The 25,974-nt window shown below is 44.3% G+C and overlaps 2 protein-coding genes across 6 annotated transcripts in view; both read right to left on the bottom strand.

The window, feature by feature from the left end:
- SPEF1 (sperm flagellar 1) overlaps window positions 1-17,007 on the bottom strand; it is a 48,155-nt gene extending 31,148 nt beyond the window's left edge. The window contains exons 1-5 of one of the 5 annotated variants that reach the window (XM_061552764.1): window positions 16,918-17,005; window positions 16,617-16,823; window positions 14,388-14,499; window positions 13,089-13,290; window positions 12,329-12,365 (exon numbers count right to left, since the gene is read on the bottom strand). In XM_061552764.1, the coding sequence (XP_061408748.1) occupies window positions 12,329-12,365; window positions 13,089-13,290; window positions 14,388-14,499; window positions 16,617-16,731 (466 nt within the window). In that variant the 5' untranslated portion in view covers window positions 16,732-16,823; window positions 16,918-17,005. Of the gene's footprint in view, window positions 1-12,328; window positions 12,366-13,088; window positions 13,291-14,387; window positions 14,500-16,616 lie in introns of all 5 variants that reach the window. The other 4 variants (XR_009755234.1, XR_009755233.1, XM_061552765.1 and 1 more) reach the window with 4 other exon arrangements.
- A 1,097-nt stretch (window positions 17,008-18,104) lies between these two features.
- The window catches only part of LOC133343269 (disintegrin and metalloproteinase domain-containing protein 12-like), a 79,764-nt gene continuing 71,894 nt past the window's right edge, over window positions 18,105-25,974 (bottom strand). The window contains exon 19 of the mRNA XM_061552725.1: window positions 18,105-25,563. Within this exon, the coding sequence (XP_061408709.1) occupies window positions 25,498-25,563 (66 nt within the window). The 3' untranslated portion in view covers window positions 18,105-25,497. The remainder of the gene's footprint in view (window positions 25,564-25,974) is intronic.

The following is a 25,974-nucleotide window of genomic DNA, read 5'->3' as shown; positions in this document are numbered from 1 at the left end:
GTAAGGGTGTGCTCGTGTGAGTGTGTTGTAAATGTTACGTTTCGTCACAAAAGCACTACCACCCCACACACGCAAGCAACGCGAGGATGATTTAACTTTCCAATAAAGGTTACAAGGACCTTGACCGGGAACGAGGTTGCTTCACAGCGCATGAGGACATTTAAATAACGAGACAAATGTCTTCAATGAAACCACACATTTTTTTAAAGGTAGTACGCTGTCGAGAGTAAGGCAGACACTGCATTATAACCGTAGAATTAAATAGTGCATCAAAGTGAGAATCTCCCTTGTATATATATCTCGTAAAACAACATCGGATGGCAGTACGTTCCAATTTAGCTTATTAAAAGTAGGAGTGGCTTTTATACTCAAAAAGACCATGTTTGTGACAGCACTAAAACACCACATCCCTATATACCGGTAACAGACTGCCTTTTATTTCCCACGATAAGATAAACAACATCCATGCAATTCCTGATCAGGAGCTCTCCGTCAGTGACGACGTAGTAGGTGTATGCATTGGGAGGTTTCACTGTGACACAGTAACAACAAAAACAATGTCCAGCCCTTGGTAAATCCACTGCTGAATAAAAGCCCTCCATGCCACATCAGTCAAGGGCGTTGTTAGACAATGCTTCAACCTGCTGGTCAATGCAGACTGATGAAGTTATCTTATATTGAAATGACAGCAAAAACTTCTAGTTTACTTGGGTAAAATAAGCTCCATATTTCTGAGAATATAAATGGATATTCATTTAAACATTTGTATTGCTTTCTGAGTGTTTTTCATCTTTGCTAACACAATATAGCAATCTACTGAGCATCTCAATCTGTCCAAAAATCAATGTTGCTCCCCAAGAGGCAATCAATTTTGTTAAGTTTCTACATAAAGCACAACAACGAAAAACAATTTCAATGAAAAACAATCCTGGAAGAAAACACAAAGCTACTTTTCATTTCTTGTTAACAGGACATTTTCCCACAACAACAAAAATTGGTCTGCTTCACAAAGTGCCAAATGTGATTTGGTATACAATTTATTATCCAATAGTGTACGTATATTTAAACATTATCCTCCGAGTTAGGCTGAACCAGACTGTATTAAGCGAAATAATATTGTATTGCATGTTTTTCAGTCAGTAATGGGCGACACTAATTATCTTAACATACAGCACTGAAAAACATGGTATAAATTAAGAGATCTCCCAACACTTGCAAGCAAGGTTCTGCTCAGCAGTGCTGCCTCAGCGCCCTAGACGAGGCCATAAGTGCCCCGAGCCATCGAGCCCTCCGTGCTTTTGCAGATTTCTAATGTCCCTTGGCTCCCGAGTGGATTCTTACACAAACACAATGAGGCGATGTGGTTCATCTGGGCGCTTGCTGTGTTACAAAATGAGCAAACCAGATGTCTGGATGTGCAACGTTCCCCACCCATCGTGGAACCTCGGGGCTGTTCAGCATTATGCGTCTTTCAGGGCGCGATCGTGACCAGTTTTCAGAGAACTGGCTGCAAAACAACACTGCGGAGACCTTATTGTTCTGCCAAGTTTCGGTGTAGAAATATTACACGGCAACTTTTGTATTTATCTGTTTTTTTTAGCACTAGCACATGCTGGTGTGTCAGATGTAAAACTGACGTTTTCGGTTTAACAGCAACTCAAGTACAACAAACCATCAACATTAGGAGCATTTGTGACCGGCAGTACCTTTATCAGCCATTCTCCTTCACTGCTGAATAACACGTCCTGTTGTGCTTATGCTGCCAATGCTAATAATACCACCATGTGTCACGTTGGTGAATCGGCTGCATGGATATCTTGGGTTGGAATGCCAGACTCTCATCCTCAAAACAACCATCTGGAGCACGTAGGATGACTTCAGTCCAGTCCCCAGTGACAGCATCAAAAGGCTATGATCTTAAATTGGTTCAGGAATTAATTTGGTTAATACCCACCCCTGCCCAGCTCTGAGGAGGCAACACACAGATTGCTCGGCATAGCTGAAGATTGCGTAGCCATGGTGGTTGTGTAAAACCGACCTTTTGAACAGGAGTGATGAAGGCAAATAATGCAAGATTTTGCATCTCGTCAAGGAGCATAAACCATCACGTGAACTCCGGTCATCCTCACAGCGGCTTTCGGCAGGCCATCAAACGAAGACGGTCACCGCATCACGCGCTTTCAAATGCGCTTCTGCGGCCGTTTGGAACGCTCTTCAGTCTGATATTAGGAAGCGACTGGAGCTATGCACTTTGAAATCGAGATTGAAAACGCATTCCTCTAGAACTGCTTTTTGTGTTGAGTTTGTTGTCCTTACCCCGCACCTCCGATGAGCACGGTTGGCTACATACGGTGCGAAAGAAGTTGAACATACATACAACAATATGAAATGTGCCTCTTAAGATCATTGCAACAGAAACCAACACACGTAAAACAGGAAGACATTGGAACAGATAGTTAGACACAGCGAGAGAGACATGACACAATAGGGTCTAACGATGATTACAGGCAGAGAAGACAGCGAAGGATCTGAAGGGGCGGAGGGAATTGTGTCAACAGTGGGTGTGGAAATGCACGATGCTACCTGGTGAGGATGGAATTCGGTAAAAACACTTAAAGAATATCAGAGATGATTTTAAGCTTTCGTGACTCTAAAGTCACGTAGAAAGAAAATAAATTAAATAATATAAATTGACGTTTCGATTGCAACACAAGCAACCATCATCAGGTAGAACTAAATTTGCGAGAGAGACAAAACACAGACAAGGAGACACAGACACACAAGCAGAGAGAGACAACACAGAGACACAGAGAGACACACACACAACATAGAGAAAGAAAAATATCAGAGATGTAACCGTTGAAAAACAATAAAGGAATACAAAAACAAGGCTATATAAAATAATGTGAAATTGTAGTTGTTGCTCTGCCATCTACATCGGCCGTACGAAAGAAAACCGTTTCAATATTTTCAATTTGTTTTAGCTTTTGGATTTTCTGAGATAAATCCAAATCCTCTAATACCATGCTTTAGCGAATGAAAAAAAAACGCCACTTTTTGTAAAATAATTCCACTGCCCAAATGCCGCCGGTGCCAAACAAATCCCCGACGGAGCCAACGTGACGCCCTCCCGGCCACGGCAGCGGCGGCGGCTTTGCGCCTTCCTGTTCGCAGAAGGCATCCGGCAGCCGTGGCGTCTCGTGCCGTGAGCCCAGGGTCAGCTCGGGATCGTGCTTGGGCAGGGCCCGCTCGACTGACGGGACCGAGCCTGCAGGGGCGAGTGGAGGCCATGGGGCGGCTCGCTCGTTCGCGTGGCCGTCCATGGGGCCTGGTGCTAATCAGCTGATGGAATCAAGCCCCAGCAAGTGGACTCCGCTAGACGCGTGCGTGATGGATCGTGAAGCTGTTTAGACAGCGGTCGCTCTGTCGCTGCAAAGCAGTTTTCTGTTGTTTCGCTTAACGAGAGAACGAAAAACACCCGGAGGTGGGGGGGGGGGATTCCTCTAGAATTAGTATGCGCGCTACAGTGTAGTCATGCCATTGCGGTTACCACTTTTCTGCGCCACAACCCTAATTTAATTAACACTTTGTGTATCGCGCTGAGGTCATGTGCATGGGATAGGCATCTGAAGGGGGCACTAAGGTCCCTGTCAGAACGACGAGAGAAGGCAGATTGAAGCATATTTCGTATGTAAGGAATTTTCAGATTATCCTTTCAATAGTAATGGATTTCACTGGTCCCTTCTGTTTCCTTTGACATGCAAATCGCTTCGAAGGAAAAATCAAGTCACAAGACTCGGTAAGGCTTTCTTGAGGAAACAAGTGAAAATATGTAAGAATAATTTGCGGCCATGAACACCAACGCCAATTAGTATCCTTGTCTGGGCTTCTCCCACGTTGACTGGGGGAGCCTTAGGCCACGAAACAAAGGCTTTTATGTACCTGATCACTTACACTGTCTAGCCGCAAGGCCAACACTCTTGACTGAGTTCGTTTTCATATATTTAAAAGCTTAATTTCCACAGCTTTCCATTAATTCCTACTCGACATTTTTGGTGTAAGTTACCGTGAAGTAGATATTTAAAATACCTGTCAAACCTTTGTCAGAGTGTGTCAGTATCATAGTCAGAACCCCAAATGCAGTACGATATTACCAAAATCAGATACTTTCTGTCGGAATTCCAGTAGCTTAGGTCACACTTGCGAAAGAAGTAAAGAATGTATTTTTTTTCACCTTACGAAATAAATGCATTCTTTAATAGCACATTTAATAAAGTGACTGGATTAAACGCTTGCATGTGGAGCAGTTAAAATGTAAAATCCAATAGAATTTGTGCCATGGAGAGACTGGTCCCTGTCTTAAAACTGATTAATTACCACAACTGGTTCAAGATCTCGAACCGATAAATTGGGGTGGCACTCATGTCCATTGATGACCTTGAGCCAGTGATGGAAATTCGACATTCCTATGGCAGGGTCTCGTTCATTCTAATGAAAACCCCCAATTGACTTCTCACAAAGTGTTATCCATTTTATCAACCCTGGAGAGATAATGTGCTGTTTTGATACCTGACCAAGATTGAAGTCACAACCGTCAAAGTTTTAGTTTTTTTTTCTTCAAACAAATGCTCTTGACGGATTTATACCAGCTATCTAAATACGCACATCGCACATACACGCATGCACGCGTGAACACATGCATGCGTGCACTTGAACTACACCTTGACAACAAACTACTACCCAGATCTCAAAATGGCACCGGGGCGCTGCGAGTCCATTTCCACAGTGGGCTCAACCTTCTTCCTTTGAATAACACCTCACATGGAGCAACGCTTCCACACCAACCCATCCCCAGGAAGCCACCCCAGGGCCCCCGTGCCAGGCCACCGGCAGGCAGCAGCCACACCGCACGGCGGAAGCCCGCTACATACCGCAGAGCATGGGAAATGGCTAACCTTGTCACACCCAAGCAGTTTTTGTAACCTTGCCCAAGCCTCGCTCTCTGCCTGCGAATAAGTGGAGCCAAGCTCTTGAAGGGCTGGTAATATTAGACTCAGACACTTCCCATGTTTAGTCTTGGCGTGCGTTCGGTTAAGTATGAATGGGGGGAGGAGTGCTTTTATTGGATGAGTTACTACCCGTATAAAGCATACGAGAGTATAATGCACACGGCTTCTCTTGCCAGGATTAATTGTAGAGTTTCTTTATTTAGCAAAGAAAAAGCCACGAGATTAATTAAGTTTCTGCTGTCACACGTTGATAGCTCTGGAGCAGACATGCTTTTATTTCGTATTGAGAACGAGACACGTTTGATTTAAACTTGCCGCATACTGCAGTGGGTTCATGGTTCTATATCCAGAACTGAATAGTTGGTTGAAGAATTGCCAAAAGTGAATGGACTTTAAAGATCAACATATCAAAGGGAGCAAGAGACTATCACATCCCAACACCAATGATACGAGGACGCAACATCACTTCCTTCTTCTGCAAGACCCAAACACTGTTGTAAAGCTGGTACCTAACCAGCAAAGTTATCACGAACAGTTTCTCAGCATCCACCTTTAGGTATTCTGCTCGGTCGCAGGCCGCTGGGTGCCACTTTAATGCACGAATACAAAATGTGACAATGAACGTGACTTTAGGTCAATTAGAAAAAGCATGCCCTATGACACGGTAGTCAAGTTCTCGCAAAGCAGATCTACCTTCAATGGCCTCTCGCCCCTGCCTAAGTGAAAATAATACATTGATTAGAAAATATTTGCTGTCAAATGAATAAATACCTGCTACAAATGTACCTTTTGATGAGTGATTAATTTCATTATTTGATTCCCCACCACCGCCCCCCTCCAACTGTTTGGGGAGGGATGGGGGAGCGCTGTTTCAGATCCACTGCCATGCCGCTTTCCATCTCACGCATTCATCTATTCCAGAAGAATGTACAATGCTGGGGTCGCATCCCGACGTGAGCTGTATTTTACGGGATGGGACTCATTTTTCGCTGATGCTGCATTGGCAGTGGTGCATTTGTAACGACATATATAGCTCGAGTGGAAAGGCACCAAACCCGACTTTGGAAGATAACGTCGATGACTGCGTGAGCGTTGCCTCTTGCTCAAAAGAGGAACGCAATAGCTTATTTAAATGTGTTCACAATTTTCATCTCGCAGTATAATGCACTTGGTCAATGGCAGAAGACAGCCTGCGTTTGATTCCTGGCCAGGCAACCCCCATGACTGACATGGCCACAGGGGGCCTTCATCCAGCAGAGGACTCACAATGGGCTGCAAATAATAATAATACCAATACGTTGTGTTTGGATCATCAAGTGCAATTCACACTGGGTTAGTTTTACAAACAAAAGTTATTTTAAGATAATAATGAAAAAAATATGTTGCAGAGCAATGTCAGCTTGACAATAATGAAACTAATTGTCCACATGTTTTGTTTGCTGTTGATGGTTAATGACGTGGGGGCGTCACATGTGACCAGATACACGTGCCAGTCCTGTGACAGTCTGTGGCTCGTCAGCAGGAGCTCGTGACGTCACTTGGCTCGCCTATCAAAATATTTTACGTTAAAATACAAATAACTTATTTTGGGTTTTTTGTTTTGTTATAATTTCAATACAGAAAATCATTTCCAAGAAAAGGATAACGAGGTGAAGACATTGAAGGTAAACATAAATACATAACGGTAAATCATTGTTTCCATTGCTCAGATGGTCATGTGTTGCAGTGGTGGACCGTGATGGCAATTCCACATCGCTATGGCTACGGTCAGTCTCAACAATGATACGATTATTATAATAAATAATAATAATAAATAATTATTTATCCATGTTGGTGCTCATGGCTTTAATTCACCCACACTGAGATTTGACTCGAATGCTCTGCCCACAGCCACTCTGCTGTGGAAAAACACAGCACTTCACTTTTTTCTTAATCACGCTTGCTGAGCATCGGCCCACAGGCTCAACACCAAGTGGCTGGCAACAAACAGCACTATTAATATTGTCATGTACTAGCAGTAGTAAGCTTCTTTAATTGACCAAGGCCATAAGAGGGAAGCAGCAGAAAGAGAAGTGTTGCCACCTGCAGTGTGGTTGGTTGAATGGGCTTCGGAGCAGTCTGATGGACCAAGTCCTGAACATGGCTGGAGTAATGAACGATTGAAGTTGACGGGAACAGCAGTTGTGATAGTTGGGAAGAAATAGTGACTAGGAGGTGACTGAACGCAAGTGAATGAGTTAATCGTGTGACTCAATGAGTGCTAGATCATCAAATTAGCGTGTCTGCTGTACACTCATTAGCCATGCAGCAACAACAAAGGGCACTGGAAACTGTGACATCAGCCTTGTGGGAGGATGTTGCTCATTTAACAACCTTGCTTTTTGGAAGGACTATCTGGGTATTTTTACGTGACTTTTAGCAGAGATATAAGCAGTTTGCTGACACTGTGATGGAAGCATGGGCAATGACGCATGCAAAAGGACCACCTCTTTGCTCGATGCAGAATGTTAACTTTGCCAAATCTGTACGCAGCAGTGCAAGCACTCCCGTTAAAACAACATCAGCATGTCTTGCTAATGTGTTGTTATCTATTCGTAAATAATGAACAAAAATACTAGACTCGCACGAACAGTGTTTGTAGATGACGCCCACCCCATAACTCTCGGAGCCATCAAAGCCCCTGACTAATTAATTCCGCCAATTTTTTTACTTTGCACCAAAAGATTGCACGAACATTTCACACGAGGACAGAAAAATGAACAGAAAAACAGAATCTTTATTTTCAAACGGAATTCTTTAGGGATAGATTTTTTGTTTCTTTGTTTTTCCTCTTTTTGACGGATATCAGAGTTCGGTAAAACCCAAACAAAAATATGTAAAGTGCAATAAATTGATGGGTGCCAGCCCTCCTGATGTAATAAACATGTCCCGGCAATTTCCGGAGCTGGTGACGTTGAAATGTGGGATGGTGCAGCCCAAGTGCCTTGGAGCACCCGAGGCACGAGTGGAAACAGTTAAACGCGAACGGTGATAAACCCCTTGGTGCTAGAGAGTAGCAACTTCGAGCAAAACTACATTCATAACCACAAACCAAATGCATTACATAAAACTGAATATACGCAAAGCTTTCATCCAATGGTCATCGTATCTGTGACTTATAATACCTGATATTACAAATAGAATTAATGTCGCAAAGTTCCTCTTCGAAGATATTTTTGTCTGCGTATTTCTTGTTCTTCTGGCGTACATACATATATACTACCCTTATTTAGCTATGGCTACTTGTGTCTCCCTTGCAAAAGGGAGAATGAATGTCACCAGACTTTCACTCCTTCACCGTGTAAAAAAGAGAATTGAATCAATATGCTCTCTCTCAGGTCACCCCGAGCCTGTCTGTCAGTGCCTTGCGGGGCTGGAGCACAGCTTCCGGCGAAGTAGACTGGCACTCGTTCGCCACACCAGGTTCCCAGGCAGCCCCTCCCGGCGTGCGCGGGGAGGAATTTCCGCTCACACGGTATGCCGGTCGGTGCGACGTTTGTCTTGGCGGCTGCCCGCGGGCTGAAAGGCAGTCTTAATCCACAAGCTTGCCCCGACACCATCTTCTGCCACTTCCACTCTCTCCCTCTCCACGTCTAAAGAATGCCCCCCCCCCACCTCAATTCCCATCGCCTGCCAGATCTCCTTCTCGCCCTTCCTCCTCCACCAATATCTAACATTGGCACCTCCACATTCTCCACTGGCTTTAGTCCGTAAACAGAGCCTCCATTTTGAGGGCAGGGCAGCCCAGTTGTCAACGTGCTTGCCGCTAAGCCAGCAGTTCGCACGTGGTCAGCAGTTCTGTTCTGCAGCTGCCTGCAATTTAACAACAAGCGTACTCTCTCCCGTGAAGTGAATGTTAAAGCCAAGGCATTAGACTAGCATTAATTCTGCCAAGCGATGCTATTGTTAGAGTACTCGACTCACAATCAGAAGCTAAGTTGGTATTAATCCATTGGGGGTCACCTGGGCTAGGGGTCAAGGTAACCTGTCATCCCTCTGAGGTCAAGAACATGATTACCACTTTAGCGGGAAGTCAAAAGTGGTTGCTTTTCCCTTGCTCAGGGCTACCAAAGAGTATCCGTGCGCAATCCTCATTTGAGCACAGACACACGTGACATTTTATTAAGCCACGTTCATTTTGTGACAGTGCCATCGTCAATTTTACCCACAAACAAATTGACAAGGCCAAAAAAGCCTCTACTACATCAGCCTCAACAGGCAATCAATTGATTTGGCTTCGCGCACCTTAACGCTGATCACCTTCCTGTTACTATACCGCCAATGAGGCTAGGGACAAAATGCTGAAAATGCACAGCATCTCAAGGAAGCTTAAAACAACACCCAATCTGGGCAAACGAATAACGTGTGCATCACGGACGGATTGTGCAGCTCGCGTTGTACAAGATGTGCTGCGACCACTACAGAAGCGGCGTGGTGGCTACCGCCTCTACCATCGGCCGACACCTTCCCGGGTTCTTCCCAAAACAACCGCCGCTGGTGGCGCTGTGCGCCTGACGTAAGCCACGTTGGCTCATCCAGTGTTCCACTGCTAAGCGTGGGGTTATTTTTCTTTGCACGTGTTTTTTTTATTGAAGGTAAAAAAAAAGTGAAGAAAATATTTCAATTATTCATTCCATCAAAAGGCAAAGTGTAATCAAAACAGGATTGGGCCCAGGAAAAAACCGACACAGGCTTTTCTTATGGCCCCAGTGTACGGAGCTGGAAGAAATTTCCCTTTCTTGCTTTGGCAATACAGCATCCATCACCATTCATGACCAAAAATAACAATGACAGAATTAAAGAGTGGATCTTGAGAAAAGCCTGTGGTGTTACTACCACTGAAATGAGCCAACACACACAAGATCCCCCCTGTAGTCTGGATCGACTGCTGGTTGCAAGCACTGTTTGCGAGCACCTATCACCCCAAGAATAGAACGCAAGATGTCGGCACCTTTGTTTCCCCAGCGATGATGATGATGCTGATGCTAAGCTCCATCAAACTATGACAGAGCATACCGCCAGCACTGGCTACGGATCTCGACACATTGAAACCTCTCACTGCAGGAAGTCATTCCAAATCGTACTTGCTGCTGTTTGCATTTCTCAACTACAGTGAAACTATCCGCAAATCGTGTTATCCATGGCACTAAAGAAGAACCATGGATACTTCTGTTATCTATGGGTGCATTTTTCCGAGAAGAAAAACAAGCTTGAGAAAATTACTAAATTAGCCACTCATTTTCTGTTTTGTTGAACCAAAAATGTTTTGCAAATGGATTTTTAATGGCATTTTTTTTAAAGCAAATGTTTAAGGGGAGTGCCAACCCAATTCCCCAAACAGATCAGTTACCAGTGATGAAACCATCACTCCTTATACTAGATAACCTAGTTTAATCAAGGGCAGCTGTCAGATTTGAACTCACGTTCCGTTCTAAGGCATACAAGCTCAGTGCCCCGACCTTTGACCCACCCAGCCACCTCATTAACAACCCTAATTTAGACAAACACTCGAGTGCAATTCAAATCCGAACTAGGCTCAACCCTGCGTCGTTTCAGAGATCTGCAATCAGGGTGATTTTATTACAGGCTGAGATGAAACTATCAAAGTATCAAATGTCCCTCGGGAATGTATCGCCAGGATATCTGCCGCATTTGACATGGCCAGTAACCCCCCCCCCCCCCCCCCCAACTGGCCTTGGTTCTTCATGCCACCTCGGTCAAAGGGATTTTTAGAGAAATCGTGGAATATTTGAAAGCAACTCCGCAGAGATGTAAAGACAGACTAACGCTCACAGGGAAAACAAGCAAGCGATATGTTCTATAGACAATCACTTGAGGTGTGCCAACAATTAGCACGACAGCTGCCTAGGCGTTCACGCTTCAGCGGTTGACTGAGAGAGATGTCAGTTGCCTGCAGCATTCGGACAGGCTCTGCACATGTAATACGGCGAAAATAAACAGTGCCAGTGGGATGTCATGCATCTGCCACCAGGTCATCGACGAGAAAGCCGCACAGCACCCAAAAAATGTCCTTGTTGACTTTGACTCGTTATCGGTTTATCGCACAATCTCACTCTCCAGAAAGCCCCGGGACAGATGGGGTGAAAAGTAGGTGGGTGGGAAAGGGTAAATTAATCTGACATTTTGGGTTCATGTCAACCACAGTACGTGTCTGTGTGTCATTAAGCAGTATGGCATGTTTCTACCAATACTGCATACTGTTAGTATAGAGCATATCTTAATTATCCTGCAAAAAGTATGTGGCACATTGTCAGAGTGGGCGTGTAAACCTGTGCGATTAAAAAACGGCATGTGGCGAGTCGTGCTGCTGCCAAAGAGCGCAACTCACAATTAGTCAAAAGTTCAAATGCAAGTCTGGAGGTGAACTCAGCCCGTCGTCCACTCTTTGGGGTTGTTAATAAAGAGTGCCCCTTGGTGTGAGTCAACAGTTGGTGCCATGTGGAGAGGGTGGCCCCCAGCGAGGAGTACCACCACCATCCATTCATTCATTACTCACTTTGAGCAGTGGCAAGTTGTGGTTATGAATGTAGATACGTTAATGCTTTGTGGGTGGGCGTTTAACGTGAAAAACTAGTGCTATTGTGTAAAACATGGTATCCTGCTAAAAGTTACAATCACCATTGCAATGACAGTTTATGATGTAATTACTTTACAGACTACTGGTATCATTGCTGGGAATATAAAAATATAATAATGAACTTAGTTGTATTGGAGACAACCATTGGAGACAGATGCATCTTTAAGATGCCATTATTTAAAGGTGTGTTAAAAAAAACATTTGCACCCAAAGCATTGGCATCACATTCAAAGACTCAAGCATTCTTGTTGATTGTAAATTATATCTACCATGAAATTGAAGTGTTTTCAAAGAGACACATGGCTGTAATAAATCTTATATTCGATTCGGAATAAAATCACTTATATATATAAGCAGCAGTCTTGCTGTACATTTAAATTCAATACAAAACGTTTAAGACAAGCTGAGTGTATTTCACAACAGTGAGAAATCTGAACATCTATTGTTTATCTGCACAATACCCAGGCATTTGAATTATGACAATTATTTTTATTTAGCTGATAAAATTGTCATCCTATAGAGGACAATTAGAAACTAATGACAATTAATTACATGAACTGATTAAATAAATTAATAAAGAAGACTGAAAAGTTGTACTCGAAGGATTGTACAACTTAAACATCACTTTATTTAGCTCATATTTATCCAACCAAGCTTAGGAATAAATTAAGCACTTACTCACCTGGGGATTGCATGTTGGTACTGTAGTATTCCACATCCTGCACAACACAAACACATCGAAACCACACACTGCCATTAGAACACTTTTAAACACAACATCCAACCACAACATGTTTGCTTGATTTCGCAGTGGGCTGATAGAGAACATTAAACTTTACAGTGGTGCTGCAGGTGTGCTGTACAAACACTATTACATTTTCTTACAATGCAGCATGATGAAATGTTAATGTTTGTAGCAGCAATGCAATGAACTCTACATTAGTATATATTAACATCATCATTAATATACAAATTACAGTCTTCATTATAATGTAGTTTCACTATGCCACAAGGTACTGTACAAATCGGAGACAACGTTTACCCTGGTCAAAGAGTTAAATTCGTTTACTTAGATTAGATCCCAGAGAAGGTATTTGGACAGGTGGTGCTGTAATTAGATCACTTGGCATCTAATTGAAAGTTTGCAAGTTCAAAGCTTGGTCACGGGTCGACTCAGCCCACCGCACCTCTTGGAATTTCCACAACCGCCTCAAGGTGCCCAATGGTGATGCACACTGCTCCATTTAGCCAACATTTTGTGAACAATACGAGCAAATTGCGAATATTTTCAGCTAACATAATTTTTTCAATACAGTGGTTGGAGCTATCTTTCCCTCAACGAATGAATCCGGCCACATATCTCATGTCAAGAATATCGCGCTCATAAATAGAAGGGGACGATGTGCTTAGCGGAATCAGTGTTTGATAGCAGCAGCTGGCACCTGCCCATTTTTCATAGGGCCCTTGCCCTGCTGATGATGTTGCTGCTGCTGCTGGCGCCGCTGCTGCTTGTCCTGCGTCTTCTCCTGAAGCTTGAGCCGCAGCGAGTGCAGCACCAGCTCCACCACGCCGGGGCTGCACCCCGTCACGCTGCGCACCACGTCCAGCGGGACGTGCATTCCGCACAGCTTGGAGAGCACCTTCCTGTGCACACGCGCACAAGCACGAGCACGCACCAACACACTCGCGAATACACTCGCACACTCACCAATACACATGTACACTAGCTAATACAACCGCCAACAACCGCCATTCGCCACTAAGTGGCGGTGACGTTACCACGGCGCTTGTGCCAAGCACGTTAAGGCCACGTGAAGTGTCGAACGCCCGCTGGCAGGAGGTCACGAGGCAGAACCAGGTGCCATGGGTCGACTCACTGAGGTGACCGAGATGAGTGGCTGATGCACCACCTGTGCAACCTACTGTGCCAACTTGCTGTGTTTTATCCGCCCGGCACTCTGCTCGTTGTTGTGAGCGTCGCTCCTCCGCCCCCATGTAACACGCATTTCTAATAATAGGTTCCATTTTGCAATGTAAATAACAAATACACTCACACACTCACTAATATACTCGCACACGTACACTCCTAAAATCACTCGCACACGAGCACGCACGAATACACGTGCACACGTACACTCGCTGACGCATTCAACAATTGCAAGTCAAGTTAAAGTGTCCCCCCGCTGAAATGTACGTATCTATGTATCCATGTTGAACTTCTTTCCCACCGTACGTACCCAACCGTGCTAATCGGTAGTGTTCATTTCCATCGCTTAATACTCACGGATGGATTTCCTAGTTCAGAGCCGAGGCACATATGTTAAACATAATAATTTTTGACGTTTTTTGTTTATTTTTAAAGTTACCTATTATTACTACCTTAAATGTCATTTTTAAACGTCTACAACGTAATATAAACCAATATTAAATGTTTGTGTCCCAACCTTTCTTAAATTTTTTGGGTGTTTTCAAGAGACATTGTAAAATTCTGCTCAGAAGAAAGGACAGCCTAAAATATTGTCCATGCGCAGCCCTTGTGTAAACAAACCCACCGTGGGCTGAGGACCTCCCCACATCGTGCTTGTCACTGGGGTTACTTAACCATGCTTCACCATGCTGGTGAGTGTAAGGTGGTGAAGGCGAGGAACACAGAGTACAGTACAACAATGGGGTTTCTCTGCACTACCGTCCGCGCCACACCTGGCGAGAGTCACCAGTCGTCGCTCTACGCTTGCACACACCTGTTGAGCGTATTCCAGTTACTGATTTTTTGCTGCACTGAGTTGGCCGGGATGTAATTGTGCATCTCCACGATCCGGGGAAAGAAGTGCTTGACCAGCTCAGCCACCATCACTGCGTTACACGCACAAGGGGCGCGAGAAAATGGGCAGTGAGGGTCAACGTTTTTAGAGGTTTTACGATGTGACATCATAAACACTGTAAAGAGAAGTTGACTTGGGCAGGGCACGTCTCAAGATGGGACAATAGACGGTGGTCAGTTAATGTGCAGGTTCTAGATGGATTGTTGCATTGTTGGATGATGAGATGTTGCGGCATTCATCCAGCAGTGAATATATCATGGTTGTTAATAATAATGATGATGTAGGATGTGGACAGTATAATGTAGCATTATTTTCTATTCACTGTATATACTGGGGATAATGCAATTAACACAAATTATGCAACAATTGGAAGAAATGTAGGTAAAAAATACTTTCTCAATCACAAACTATCATGTAATGGTATGACTGACATATTTGTAGATTTCAAAAAGTATGGCTTTTGAAGTAACACAGTAATTTATTCACATTTTGAGCAGTAAGATAAACCCACTGGACTCTTAACTCGGCATGTAACTATGCACTTATTGATTTAAATAAACTCTTAAGACTCTCAATGCGTGCATCAATTGTGCTTGTGAAAATCAATTAGCAATGCGTTATAAAGTATAAATCACATGCTAATAAAACCCTCCTACAATTTGCCCCGTGGGATGGATAAAACCGTGCAAACAGCACAAAAATAATACCGTAAAACAAATGTGACGGCTCAATTTAAACCTCGAATCAAATCATGACCGCAGACTTTTGACAATTCATTAACTCACTGCTAGGGAGGGGGCTACATTGTTCTCTGCCTATTTGTTGCCAAATGTTTTCACACAAATGTGAAATGTCATTCTGCTGTGGTCACAGGTGCATGCGTAAGCACAAGCCTCGGTTCGCGAGCTACACAAATGATGTCATTGCGGAGCGTGTGAGATGAATATCGCATCGCACCTGCACTGTCGCGAACACGAGGGCAAGTGAACATATTGGCCGGCACTTAATGAGGCCGGCGACTGCGGCTGCTGCTGAGTCTTCGTGCACTTAGGCGGCGCTCGGCTCGACAAGCCACTCAAGTGAACTCCAACGCCAGGAACAGGATGGAAAGTCTGAACTCCGACCATTGGGTGTAAACATAAGGGGAGGTAATAATGCCACGGCAAATATGGGCCTGGCACAAATGTGTTTCTATTTGCTTAAAGCACACTACAAAAACAAAGTAAATGTTTTCTGCTCATTTCACGCAATATATTATACAGACACATTACTTTGGAGGGATGGAAGCATTGCAAAGCACACGGCCATGCAGTAATGCTACCCTCAAATTAATCACTGGTCTAAAGCTCTATGAAAGTGCTTTGCTCCATTAGTTTTGCTATAAAACATTTTGGACATCCCTCCAATCAAATCTCACCCTGGACACAGTGGTTGTGCTCTACACTTTGAATCGGGCAACATGAGTTCGACTCCAGGACACAATCCCTCTGAGCCACTATTAGTGTCCATATTTTAAAAAAAAGTGTCTCGCTGCTCTGAAGAAGAAGCCGATTTCATCATAGCCGTCCTTTGCCAGGATTCGAACCCCAAATATCAGTGCCAGGCCCGGCTCCAGCTCCTCTCGGATTTGTGGGAGTGGGGGTCGACCAAGTGAACTTGGGTGGTGCCAAAGGGACATTTGCAGTGCAGGGCTCACCCCAGCAATTTAGATTATTTTGATGCTATAAATGTCCACACGATAAGCCACTTTGTGGAGCTGTCATTTGTGGCAAGGTAGCTTCTGAAAAATAAGCCAATAGCCCAGTGGGCTTTACCTGGTTAGATAAAAAAAAGTTTTATTTTATTTGTTGATTGTTTTACTGATTTGATTACATTCTTCTATACTTTGCACTCCTATCGTTATTTTGCATCGTTGTATCATTGTGACGTTCGGACCCGACCCTGACCGGACATCAAGAGCTTCACAGCTCATCGGATTCCTCCTGCGGTCTCAAGAAACATTCCCATTCTGATTTCAGCCGCCCCGTCAAGCACCGGTCCTGACTCGGGTCCCCTCCACAATTAGCGAGGGCCAAGCCGACTGGAGGGGACACGCGAGCCGGGGGGGTGGGGGGCGGCCCCCCACGCCTCTCGCCACCGCAGCGTTACCGCCGTCGCTGAAGTCGCGGGCGATGTTGCGCTTGGGCCGAGACAGCGGCACGGTGTCGATCCACGCGTAGAGCTCCTGCAGCGCCTCCTCGTCCATGCCGCCCTCGGGTCCCATCAGCCCCGAGGAGAGGGACGAGGAGGACGAGGAGCCCTGCTGCCCGGGCAGCGCGCAGTCCCCAGCACGCCGCTGCCGCTGCTGCTGGCTTACTGTGGCCATGGGACAAACTGTGATGAGCCCGTTGCCAGAGACACGCACACGCGGACACAGGCAGAGAGACACGCACGGACACACAGAGCTCGCCTCGAACTGCCCAGGTGCTTGTGAGCTCGTCCGCTGCCCAGAAAGCCGACTGAGTGCGGCGCGCAACGCGTTTGTTTACGCGCCGTCGCTATGGAGACGGGTGGGGGACACGTGCGTTGCGAGTGTGTGTACGCATAGGGATATGTGTGTGTGTATGCATAGGTGTATGTGCGCGTGTGTACGGGGAACGGTGGTGTAGCGGTTAGCGCTACACTGCACTACGAACCCGGCTACCCAAGTTCGATTCCCGCTCACGGCCAACACACACAGTGACGATTATCTGAACCGGTCCTGGGTCTCCTCTAGGTCGACTCAGCATCAAATTAGTACTTGGTGCGGTGTGTAAAACTCATTGCCACTGGGGAGAAAAAGGCGGCCGGGCGTGGTGCTGGCCGCCCACCCCCTCGTGTGTCGTGCCGGCCTTCGTTAGTTGCTCGCTAACAGAACTTGCCCCAACAGTCTGTTAACGGGTAATCTTTGTCTTTGTGTGTACGCAAAGGGGTGTGTGTGTGTGTGTGTACGTGTCGGTGTTTGTGTATGCATGTGTACGGGCTGGAGAAGAGATGGACCGATAAGGTACGGGTGGATTGTGGAGCTGAGTGGACTTGCCGAAGACTGGTACCAGCGGTGTCAAGATCGACCTCGGTGGAGGAGGTTCGTGAAGGACGCTACTACTCAGCAGTTGGAGGCAGTCGCCCTCCAACAACAATGGAGGGCAAAGGAGCGACGCTCACAACAACGAGCGGACTGCCGGGTGGATAAAATGCAGCAAGTTGGCACAGTGGGGGGCACAACTGGTGCGTCTGCCAGTCACCTCAGTCAGTCACCTGGGTCTGTCCCGTGACTTTCTGTCAGGGAGCCTTCGACACCTAGCCTGGCACAGGCCACTTAGTGGCGAATGTTGGTGTGTGTGAGCGTTCATAAACCACTACGTTACCGCTCCACCCACATACTGCAAAGTGGCACACGTATCCGAGATATGGAAATGAGCACACACATTGTGACAGCTACAGCGTGATAAGTGTCACTTAAAAAAAAACTGGACAAGTGTGTTTTTGTCACAAACCAACGGTTTGTCCATTTTATTGTACAGTACAATTGCACAATTTTTCTCAAGTCTTGGGCATTTGCCAGCACAGCATCGGTGTTTAAAATGCACGTAATATTTTTTTTACAAAAAAAATTGAAACGAGGAAAAATAAGATTAATTGTAAAAAATTCATCGGATGAATCAAGTAAAAAATTGAACCGCAAAAATCTTTCTCAAGCAAATATTAGTTTTGAAAAATATCTAAAAGGTCTATGGATGAATAATCCATTCAACACTAGTTTAACATGGCTGTGTAATAGTTACATGTTTACAGCTGCAAATTAATAGAAGTCAGAGCACAAACATTGAAAATAAAGCATTGACATTAAGTAAAAAAAGAGCTAGTTTCTCTGTTGATTACTCATTTTTAGCTTAAATATAACGAGTACCTTCATGGAAATGTTGGTAAACCCAGCTGCAATAATGTCAAATATAATACTGGAGCAGATGTTAAGACATCCATATGGAGTAACCGATCCTTCATGCACCATAGATTTTTTTAAATTATATAATTCTCTCCGAGTTCGCAATCGATGGCTACTCACTCTTAACATTTCACTTGGAACACTCACTCTACATACTGCATGTATTTTTGGCAGAGGTTGCTACCAAGCTTGGATGATTAATTTTACTGACCAAATCACCTGCTTGACAGAGGGGCACGTGATGTCACACAAACGGCCAACCAATCCGACGCTTGGTTCACAACTGATACCACTCTGCCATGCTCGCAGTGTCAGTGAAACGATAGTTTTACAAGACAGTTCGTACTTGATTTGTGTCATTATTTTTTAAATGAAAAAAGCAGTACATTTATTCCAAATATGTAATGTTGATTTGACAAATTCCACCAATAGGTCCAACAAGCCCGCCAATACTGTTGTCTAAGCAAACTCGACCTAATGCAGTCTATAAACAGACGAACTGCTTGCCACGAAATACACGTTATCCAAGACACTCCTAATAAGTTAACACAATTGCTCACATTACTTTCTATAATGTAATAACCATAAGGCAGCAACGTTTTATGTTCTTTTCCATCATCTCACCCTGGTCAACCCACTCCTGCAACGAGTGTGACAACAAAACAAAACGAGACGTGATCGGTGGGTACTGGGTAAAGTCCTGGCAACGTTACAGACAAAACGCTCAAGTTTGCCGGATCGTTATGACCCATCATTGTGCACACGCGCTCCGCCCCAAGGTTCATTCCCAGATGAACAGGAAAGTTGAATTTTAGCCAGAATAAGCAAGCACTCGTGCTGAGCAAACACAGCGGCACGGCGATGGTGTTCTTCAACGGTCACAAAGTACGTTGATGCATTTTCAGCTTTTATTAGGCACGGCTGAAGCTGCAATTTTGTAGGCACAAGACCAGCACACTAGAGCCCATTCAAACAGTTTAACCAGTGCAAAATGCATCTATAACAGAGACATACACTCTTACAAACTGAGACACCATGTAAATGGCCCGTATACGCCTAATTGGTCAAAGAGTGCTCATTATTGCATTTCATTACATTACATACGTGTGGCGGTGGAAAACTGCAATAGGCTTTATTTTTAACCAGAACACTCATGCAACGGTAACATGATGATATCACATCAGTCAGCAGGTACTAACTGTGTTTTGCAATGCTATACAGTGCTTTATACTTTAATGAATTTACCATAAAATAGTAGAGTGGCAATGAGGGGCTAGTGACTGAGTTCCCTTCTAACCAATCAATATGTCAATATTTTAATGTAAGTTCATGGGGTTAAAGCTAGGGTTAAAAGCTCACAGGACCAATCTACGACATTTAGTGCAGACGACGTCTAAAAGAACACGATGCCTCCACAGAACACACGGGGGCTTCGTTAGTTTCAAGCAGAAGGCGCATTAAGAGGCGCTGTATACAACGTAATTTGTTACAATTATAATACTAGCTTACATCACAAAATACAAGAGACCATAGTGCATGGCTCACTCTGCCCTACTTTATTGGCATCATACCTGAGTTGCAGGTCTTGCTGTAGATAGAGTGCCGCATTAACACATGGAGCTCGAAATACAACCTTATAGTGATACAATGACAGGGCCACCAGGGCAAGGCTGCTAGCAGTCACTCAATTCTCTGTCATGTAAAGAGTTAAAGGTCAATGCCACATGAGCTCGACTATACCCAATTCCTTGCGTGTGGTGAAATTGACCTAGGTAAGGCCATTACGGGAAATATAGCGCCTGGGCTAACCTCTGCCCAGCTACGTTTGTTATGCGAACACCATGGCAATTCCAGGGTTTGAAGTTGTGGTGAAACAGTCAACTGGGTTAAGTATCTGTTAACAGGCTTCCATCAATTACTTCAGCACAAGCGATCCAACCCTAACTAGGAACACAACTTGGAATCCCGAACTAGGAATCCAACCATGTGCCACTGAATTGTTAGTACGTCTTTCCAGCATCTCCATCACTGGCAACGGTTCGTCATTTGAAAGTGGGTCTACCTGGAGGAGGCCTTCAGATACAATTCACCTCTGAGTGGTCATCACCATGCATTAATGTCAGGCTGTCAATCTCAAGGTGGCTTTCATCAAGACAGTACTAATAATTTCAAGCTGGGTTGACCTTGTGTAGATGGAGCAGCAGAGCTGTTCTACACCGGCTATAGAAGCAAACGTTGACTTGGGAGTAGTAACTTGAGTGCAGTGCATCACCCAGTTGCTATGAATCACCTTTACCCTCTTCTGAACTGCCCAGAGTAAACAGCCATCTGTTTCGTACAGCTCGTAATTAATGTAGCTATTGCAAACAGACAGGAAGGTCTGACAGCAGCATCCCCCTTAGCAAGTTTACTGCTGACGATCTCACTTTCTCTTTATTGTCTGCCGTCAGTTAGATAAATCAAAATGTGCTCCTCGCAAGCAGGCCAAGGGGTTGGTGCTGGTGCATTGCGGTAGTCTGGCGTTTGTTTCTCGAGCGAGAGAAGAGTCCTTTCCTTTTGCGCGAGGCAGACCTGAATAAGACCATGTAAAATAAACAACCACGATCATTGATCACTGAAGACACTAACAAGACACCAGGCAGGCACACTGCAGCAAGCCAGCACAAATAACAAGACAACTCATCCATCTGTGTTATGAGCTTTTTATAGTGCAACAATTGGGGGTGGGGGGGAGATGGATGCATTTAGGAATTTGGGGTTAGATCAAAGAGTAGTGCGATTAAATATAATCGATTTGTAAAAATCAATCAATTGTATTTAACTACGGAATAATATTTCCTGCTTGACAATGGATAGGATACATGAATGTCATTACCACCACAGTAGACTGGTCATGTTAAGTGAAGGTCACACAATTCCTGCGGAACCAGCCACAGAGAAGACATCGAAAGCACCCAGCTGTGATGGGGTGGCTCTTTGAATGGGCAGAATAAGAGACGGTGTACTTCACGGCCGATTCCCTGTGCTCGTAAAAGTGAGATCACTCACACGTGTTTGGGCCAGACTTGGCCAATTAACTTGATTAATGGACTAACTAGTCGTGGGCGCCTGAAACATCGTATTAGTGAGGTTGCAAATTATGCCATTTTATAAAGAAAATATCTAAATTATGGTCGTAAGTTTTTTTAAAATAATAAATCTGAGTGAAAATGTTAATCAAGTCATGTTCATATAAAAAACCCATCAGTTAACAACTGTTAAAATACTGTAGATACTTTAATTTATAACACCATTCCGCCATTTTATAGAGTTATACAGATGTATTCCACCATGAAATAACATGATTGGGTCACATTTAAATTTTTTTAACGACAGTTGCATTAGTTGTATTTATTCAGAGTAACCAAAATTGTGTTTTTTTTTACTTTATTTTTTTTATTTACTTAAACTTGTGCCGAAAAATAATAAATGTCCTGATAGAAAAATTACGTTTATTGCACCATATACTGTAGACTTATTTCATTACGTCTTCATAATTAAGTTTTTGTTTGTAGTCTAGTTTCCCGGGCACAACATGAAATATGAACCTGTGGATTGCACCATCGCTTATCGAGAGGTTTAATCACCGATGTGATGATCTACGGTATATGTGCATTTTTAAGCCATTTATTACGGCATGAAAGGTGGCCATATTAAAATAAAACGGACAGTGACACTTAAATCAAAGCACGCGGTCTTGGTAAATAATAGTTAGCAGATTTACATGGTGGGTTGAAGAGAACATGGGGTTCAGGTGGAATTGCGGATGTGAGTCGCACTGCAATATATGGCACTCTGGCAAGGCCCATTGAAATCCTACACTGCTTCAGTCTTCTACTGAATGTGCACGAGTGAGTTGTGTGTGCACACTTAATACCGTCAACATTTAAACATTTAGCTTACGTCTCACTCTTGTGTCGAGGTTTAAACATCACCGAGGAAAGTCTCACTGAATCTTTATGACTATTTGTCCATAAGTGTCCTTTTTATTACAAATCTTGTCCTGTTTCAATTGAGAAATCGGTTGACCAGAGGTGACCCTGCACCAGCAGTGGAAATTCCACATTAACATGGCAGAGACAACAATGTGACAAAGTTGAATGGTCAGGGCTTAACCCATGACCCCCTGGTTTCAATAAAGTGAGTATCACTTTATGGTGAGACAGCAGTGGTTGTCTTAGGGATAAATTTGCATAATACTCATGATGAGGAATTGGCCTAACATATATAAGCAACGTCACTTCTGAAGAAGCCTTGAGAATCAGTGAGGTTTTTCTATATGACTACATCGCTTATTATTCTTATGGGCTGAGACAATAAACACTGTTAATTTATCTTTTAGAAGATTGGTTCCCAAAGGGGGAGGGCTCTGAAAGTCCACAAAGGACTATACATATATGTATGCACTCATGCGAATAGAACAGAAATACTCCAAACAAGCATGCTAAGTTACAGAGCAATACATGGATGAACAAGCAGTTGGCATATGCACACGATGTCTGCACGTCCATCCATTTGACAGCTCTGTCATTAGCTGAATTGAGATCACAAGATCGCATTACTCTTGAGTCACCGTTTTAAATTGAAGGTCATTGAGATGACACAGCATCGACTTCAAAGTGTTCACAGTTCACGAAACGCCAGAAACCAATGCTCCAGAATCCGTCCCCAAATATTAGATTTTACATCTTTTTTCATATTCACCAATGAACACATTTTTGCAGCCTATTTACAAACAAGTTTATAATTACTGCATTAGTAAAACATGTCAAATGGCACCCTGGAGAGGCATGTTTAGTGGAGTTTTGGATTTCCCTGTTCAATGGTTAACCCTCAGGTTAAATCAATTTGAAATTTTGCATGTATAGCAATACCATATAGCAATGCCTGTTCCACATCCGAATGTGGATGAAATTCCATTTGCACTCAGTCTGACAATGACAAGGATGTCTTTTTCCCCTACCCTTTAAATCACCTTTGTGATGTGCTATGCTGGAGCCTGCACATTCAACCAGAACGAACATCCAATGGATGTTGAGACTAATGGAAATCTGCAGCAGCAACAGCAGCAGAATGATTTTATTTTAAATCGCTCCATAAATTTCATAGAAAGTGGTTATTTTCTTTGGCAGCCATCGCAACCATTTAGCAACAAGCGCCGTGAAATGTTTACCCGAATTAAAACCCGTCAAGAGATAAATCTTCTTCATGCAACTGGAACACTATTGTTAAAACGTGGCTCTTTTCTAATCTAACTTTACGCGTGCAATACATCACATCCACGCGGCATGTGAGATGCATCACGGAAGTTCCACAGCGGTGTGAACCAGGACTACCAATTCTACAAATGCACATTGTGTGTCAGTGTGCTGAGCTCATCTCAATTGGGCATGCGATGCACCAGGGACGGGTTTACGAGCTCCAGTCACGTAGGAGGAGGTGCACTTGGGTGAAATTGGTGTTTGCAGTGGAAACACGTGCCGGAATAAACAATATAAAATTTTGATCAAGGCAGAGGTGATTGGTTGGCTGGGACGGCTCACGCTCCGTGCACGCGAGAACACTGAGCCTGCACTCTTGAGACTTCACATTTGATCTGTGGACACAGCCCGGCACGAAGCCACGATGCCCCCATGGGTGTTTGTTCATCCTTCTTGGGCGAGTTACAAATGATTTAGCAGGGTGGAGCTGCGGGTAGAGTGCTAGACGCGCCATCAGAGTGCACGAATCAAAATGCTGGCTGGAGATCAATTTAGTCCATCATCCCTGCAGGGTCGTTAAAATCAGCACCACCTTTTTGGGAAGTGGTGGTCTTTCTTAAGCGAGACTGCTCTCCTCTCTCTGTGGAATTTCTGATACTGGCTGAGGATCACCAATGACGATGATCCCAGCCAACGCTTGCAAGAGCGTGGGAACGCTTTTCATTTTTTTTGAGTAACCGATGGCCGCACAAAATAAGAAAGAAAAAACGTGGTTTTACAATGAATCCAACCCCAGCTCTGTCATAAGAGAGCCCCTTCGTTGCATGAGATAGACAATTGAAGGGCGCTGTATTTCTGCCTTTTATGTCATCTGAGTTATTAACCTACAACACATGCGGCGCATTCATTTAAACAAAATATCCATCGCTACCATGGTGAGATGTTTAGTGTGCGATGTGTTGTGCTGTGGAAGTGTGGAGACTGTGTAACAGTTTTGTTTTACACAGCTTAAGGCATGGCTGTACACACATATGGCAACAGTAAATGTCTTCTTCACCGCTGTAGAAATTCAACAACATAGTATTGAGATGACGTCTATCGTGTTCTCTTGTGAAGGCACACGTTGGAGTGCAGGAGGAGATTTGAGAGTGGCTGATACAAGAGGAGGTTTACCAAGTACCACTTTCAAACAACGTGAGCTTTGGGTGCCCATGTCATACAAAGCTCAGGGGTCCAATTTCTTCCAGGTGTATCTGCCCAAGCATTCAAAACGAAACGTAAAGACTTACACCATCAGGTGGAGTAAAACCGAAATGGCATTCTAAGATAATATTTCACTATTTCACTGAGCCTCAAGACTTTATCTGCAATGTCTTTCTTCACGATATTGGAAATTCCCTTATTGCATTTCTGTCAGGTATGGGCGGAAACTGCCGACAGAGAGAAAACCCATGCACATGACAGATGAAACACTAAAACTCATAAGAGTTAGACACAAAACATTATTTCTGCAGTTGCACGCATCATATGGGAACTTTACTGCTCAGCAGTCGTCTGATGCAGGCTCCATCTTCGTTCAAGCAACAAATCCTACCTCCAGGTGACTGGCCTACGGGGGTAACGTCACCACGCGTGGCTGGGTCTATATGAGCGGCACTCGCCGGCGCTTTGTGTCAATACAGTCGGCCACACTTTATGTGGTACGAGTGATTGTAGGAAACCCTGGTGGGGCAGGCTAGCCGCTTGAACCTTGAGGCCACCACGGCTGCTGGTAGTTGCCTGGAGTCGCTCCCCTTTGGGCGTCTCATGGAGAGGAGGCGATGAGTCACCGGGGGCTCGCAGGACGCTGGGCCTGGGACTGCTGTAGGGCAGCCTGCAGCTGGGCCACAATCTACAATCCACATACAAGAACAGTGCAGTGCTCTGGATGGCAGATGGACAGCATCGGGGTCAATAACGTCACCCCTAGGCTTGTTGGCATGGTGCCACCGTGTCATTGAAATGATCGGATTTAGCAACATTTTATTTCGTTAATTTTCCCTCTTATGCCACCACAAACGATGACGATTTGCATTCGTAGAAATCTTTTTCATCCAAATTTAATACTAAATTCATAGCCAAGTCCAAGTGTCATTTGCTCAAACACTTGCGTGGTTTGAATTAAGCCAGCGGTTAATATTTCAAATACCTATAGCAGGGAATGATAAATCCCATAGGCTGGCTACCTCCAACAAAGAGGCACTCATTACTACCAACCCCAGAAGTAGGATGGGCTGGGTTGGTCCTCGATATAAGATTTGAA

The sequence above is a fragment of the Lethenteron reissneri genome, chromosome 17 (genome assembly GCF_015708825.2).
Source record: "Lethenteron reissneri isolate LAM-NWPU_2019-01 chromosome 17, ASM1570882v1, whole genome shotgun sequence".
NCBI classification, from domain to species: domain Eukaryota; kingdom Metazoa; phylum Chordata; class Hyperoartia; order Petromyzontiformes; family Petromyzontidae; genus Lethenteron; species Lethenteron reissneri.
The sequence above is the reverse complement of the archived record's forward strand: the minus strand, read 5'-3'. Positions and strand labels throughout refer to the sequence as shown.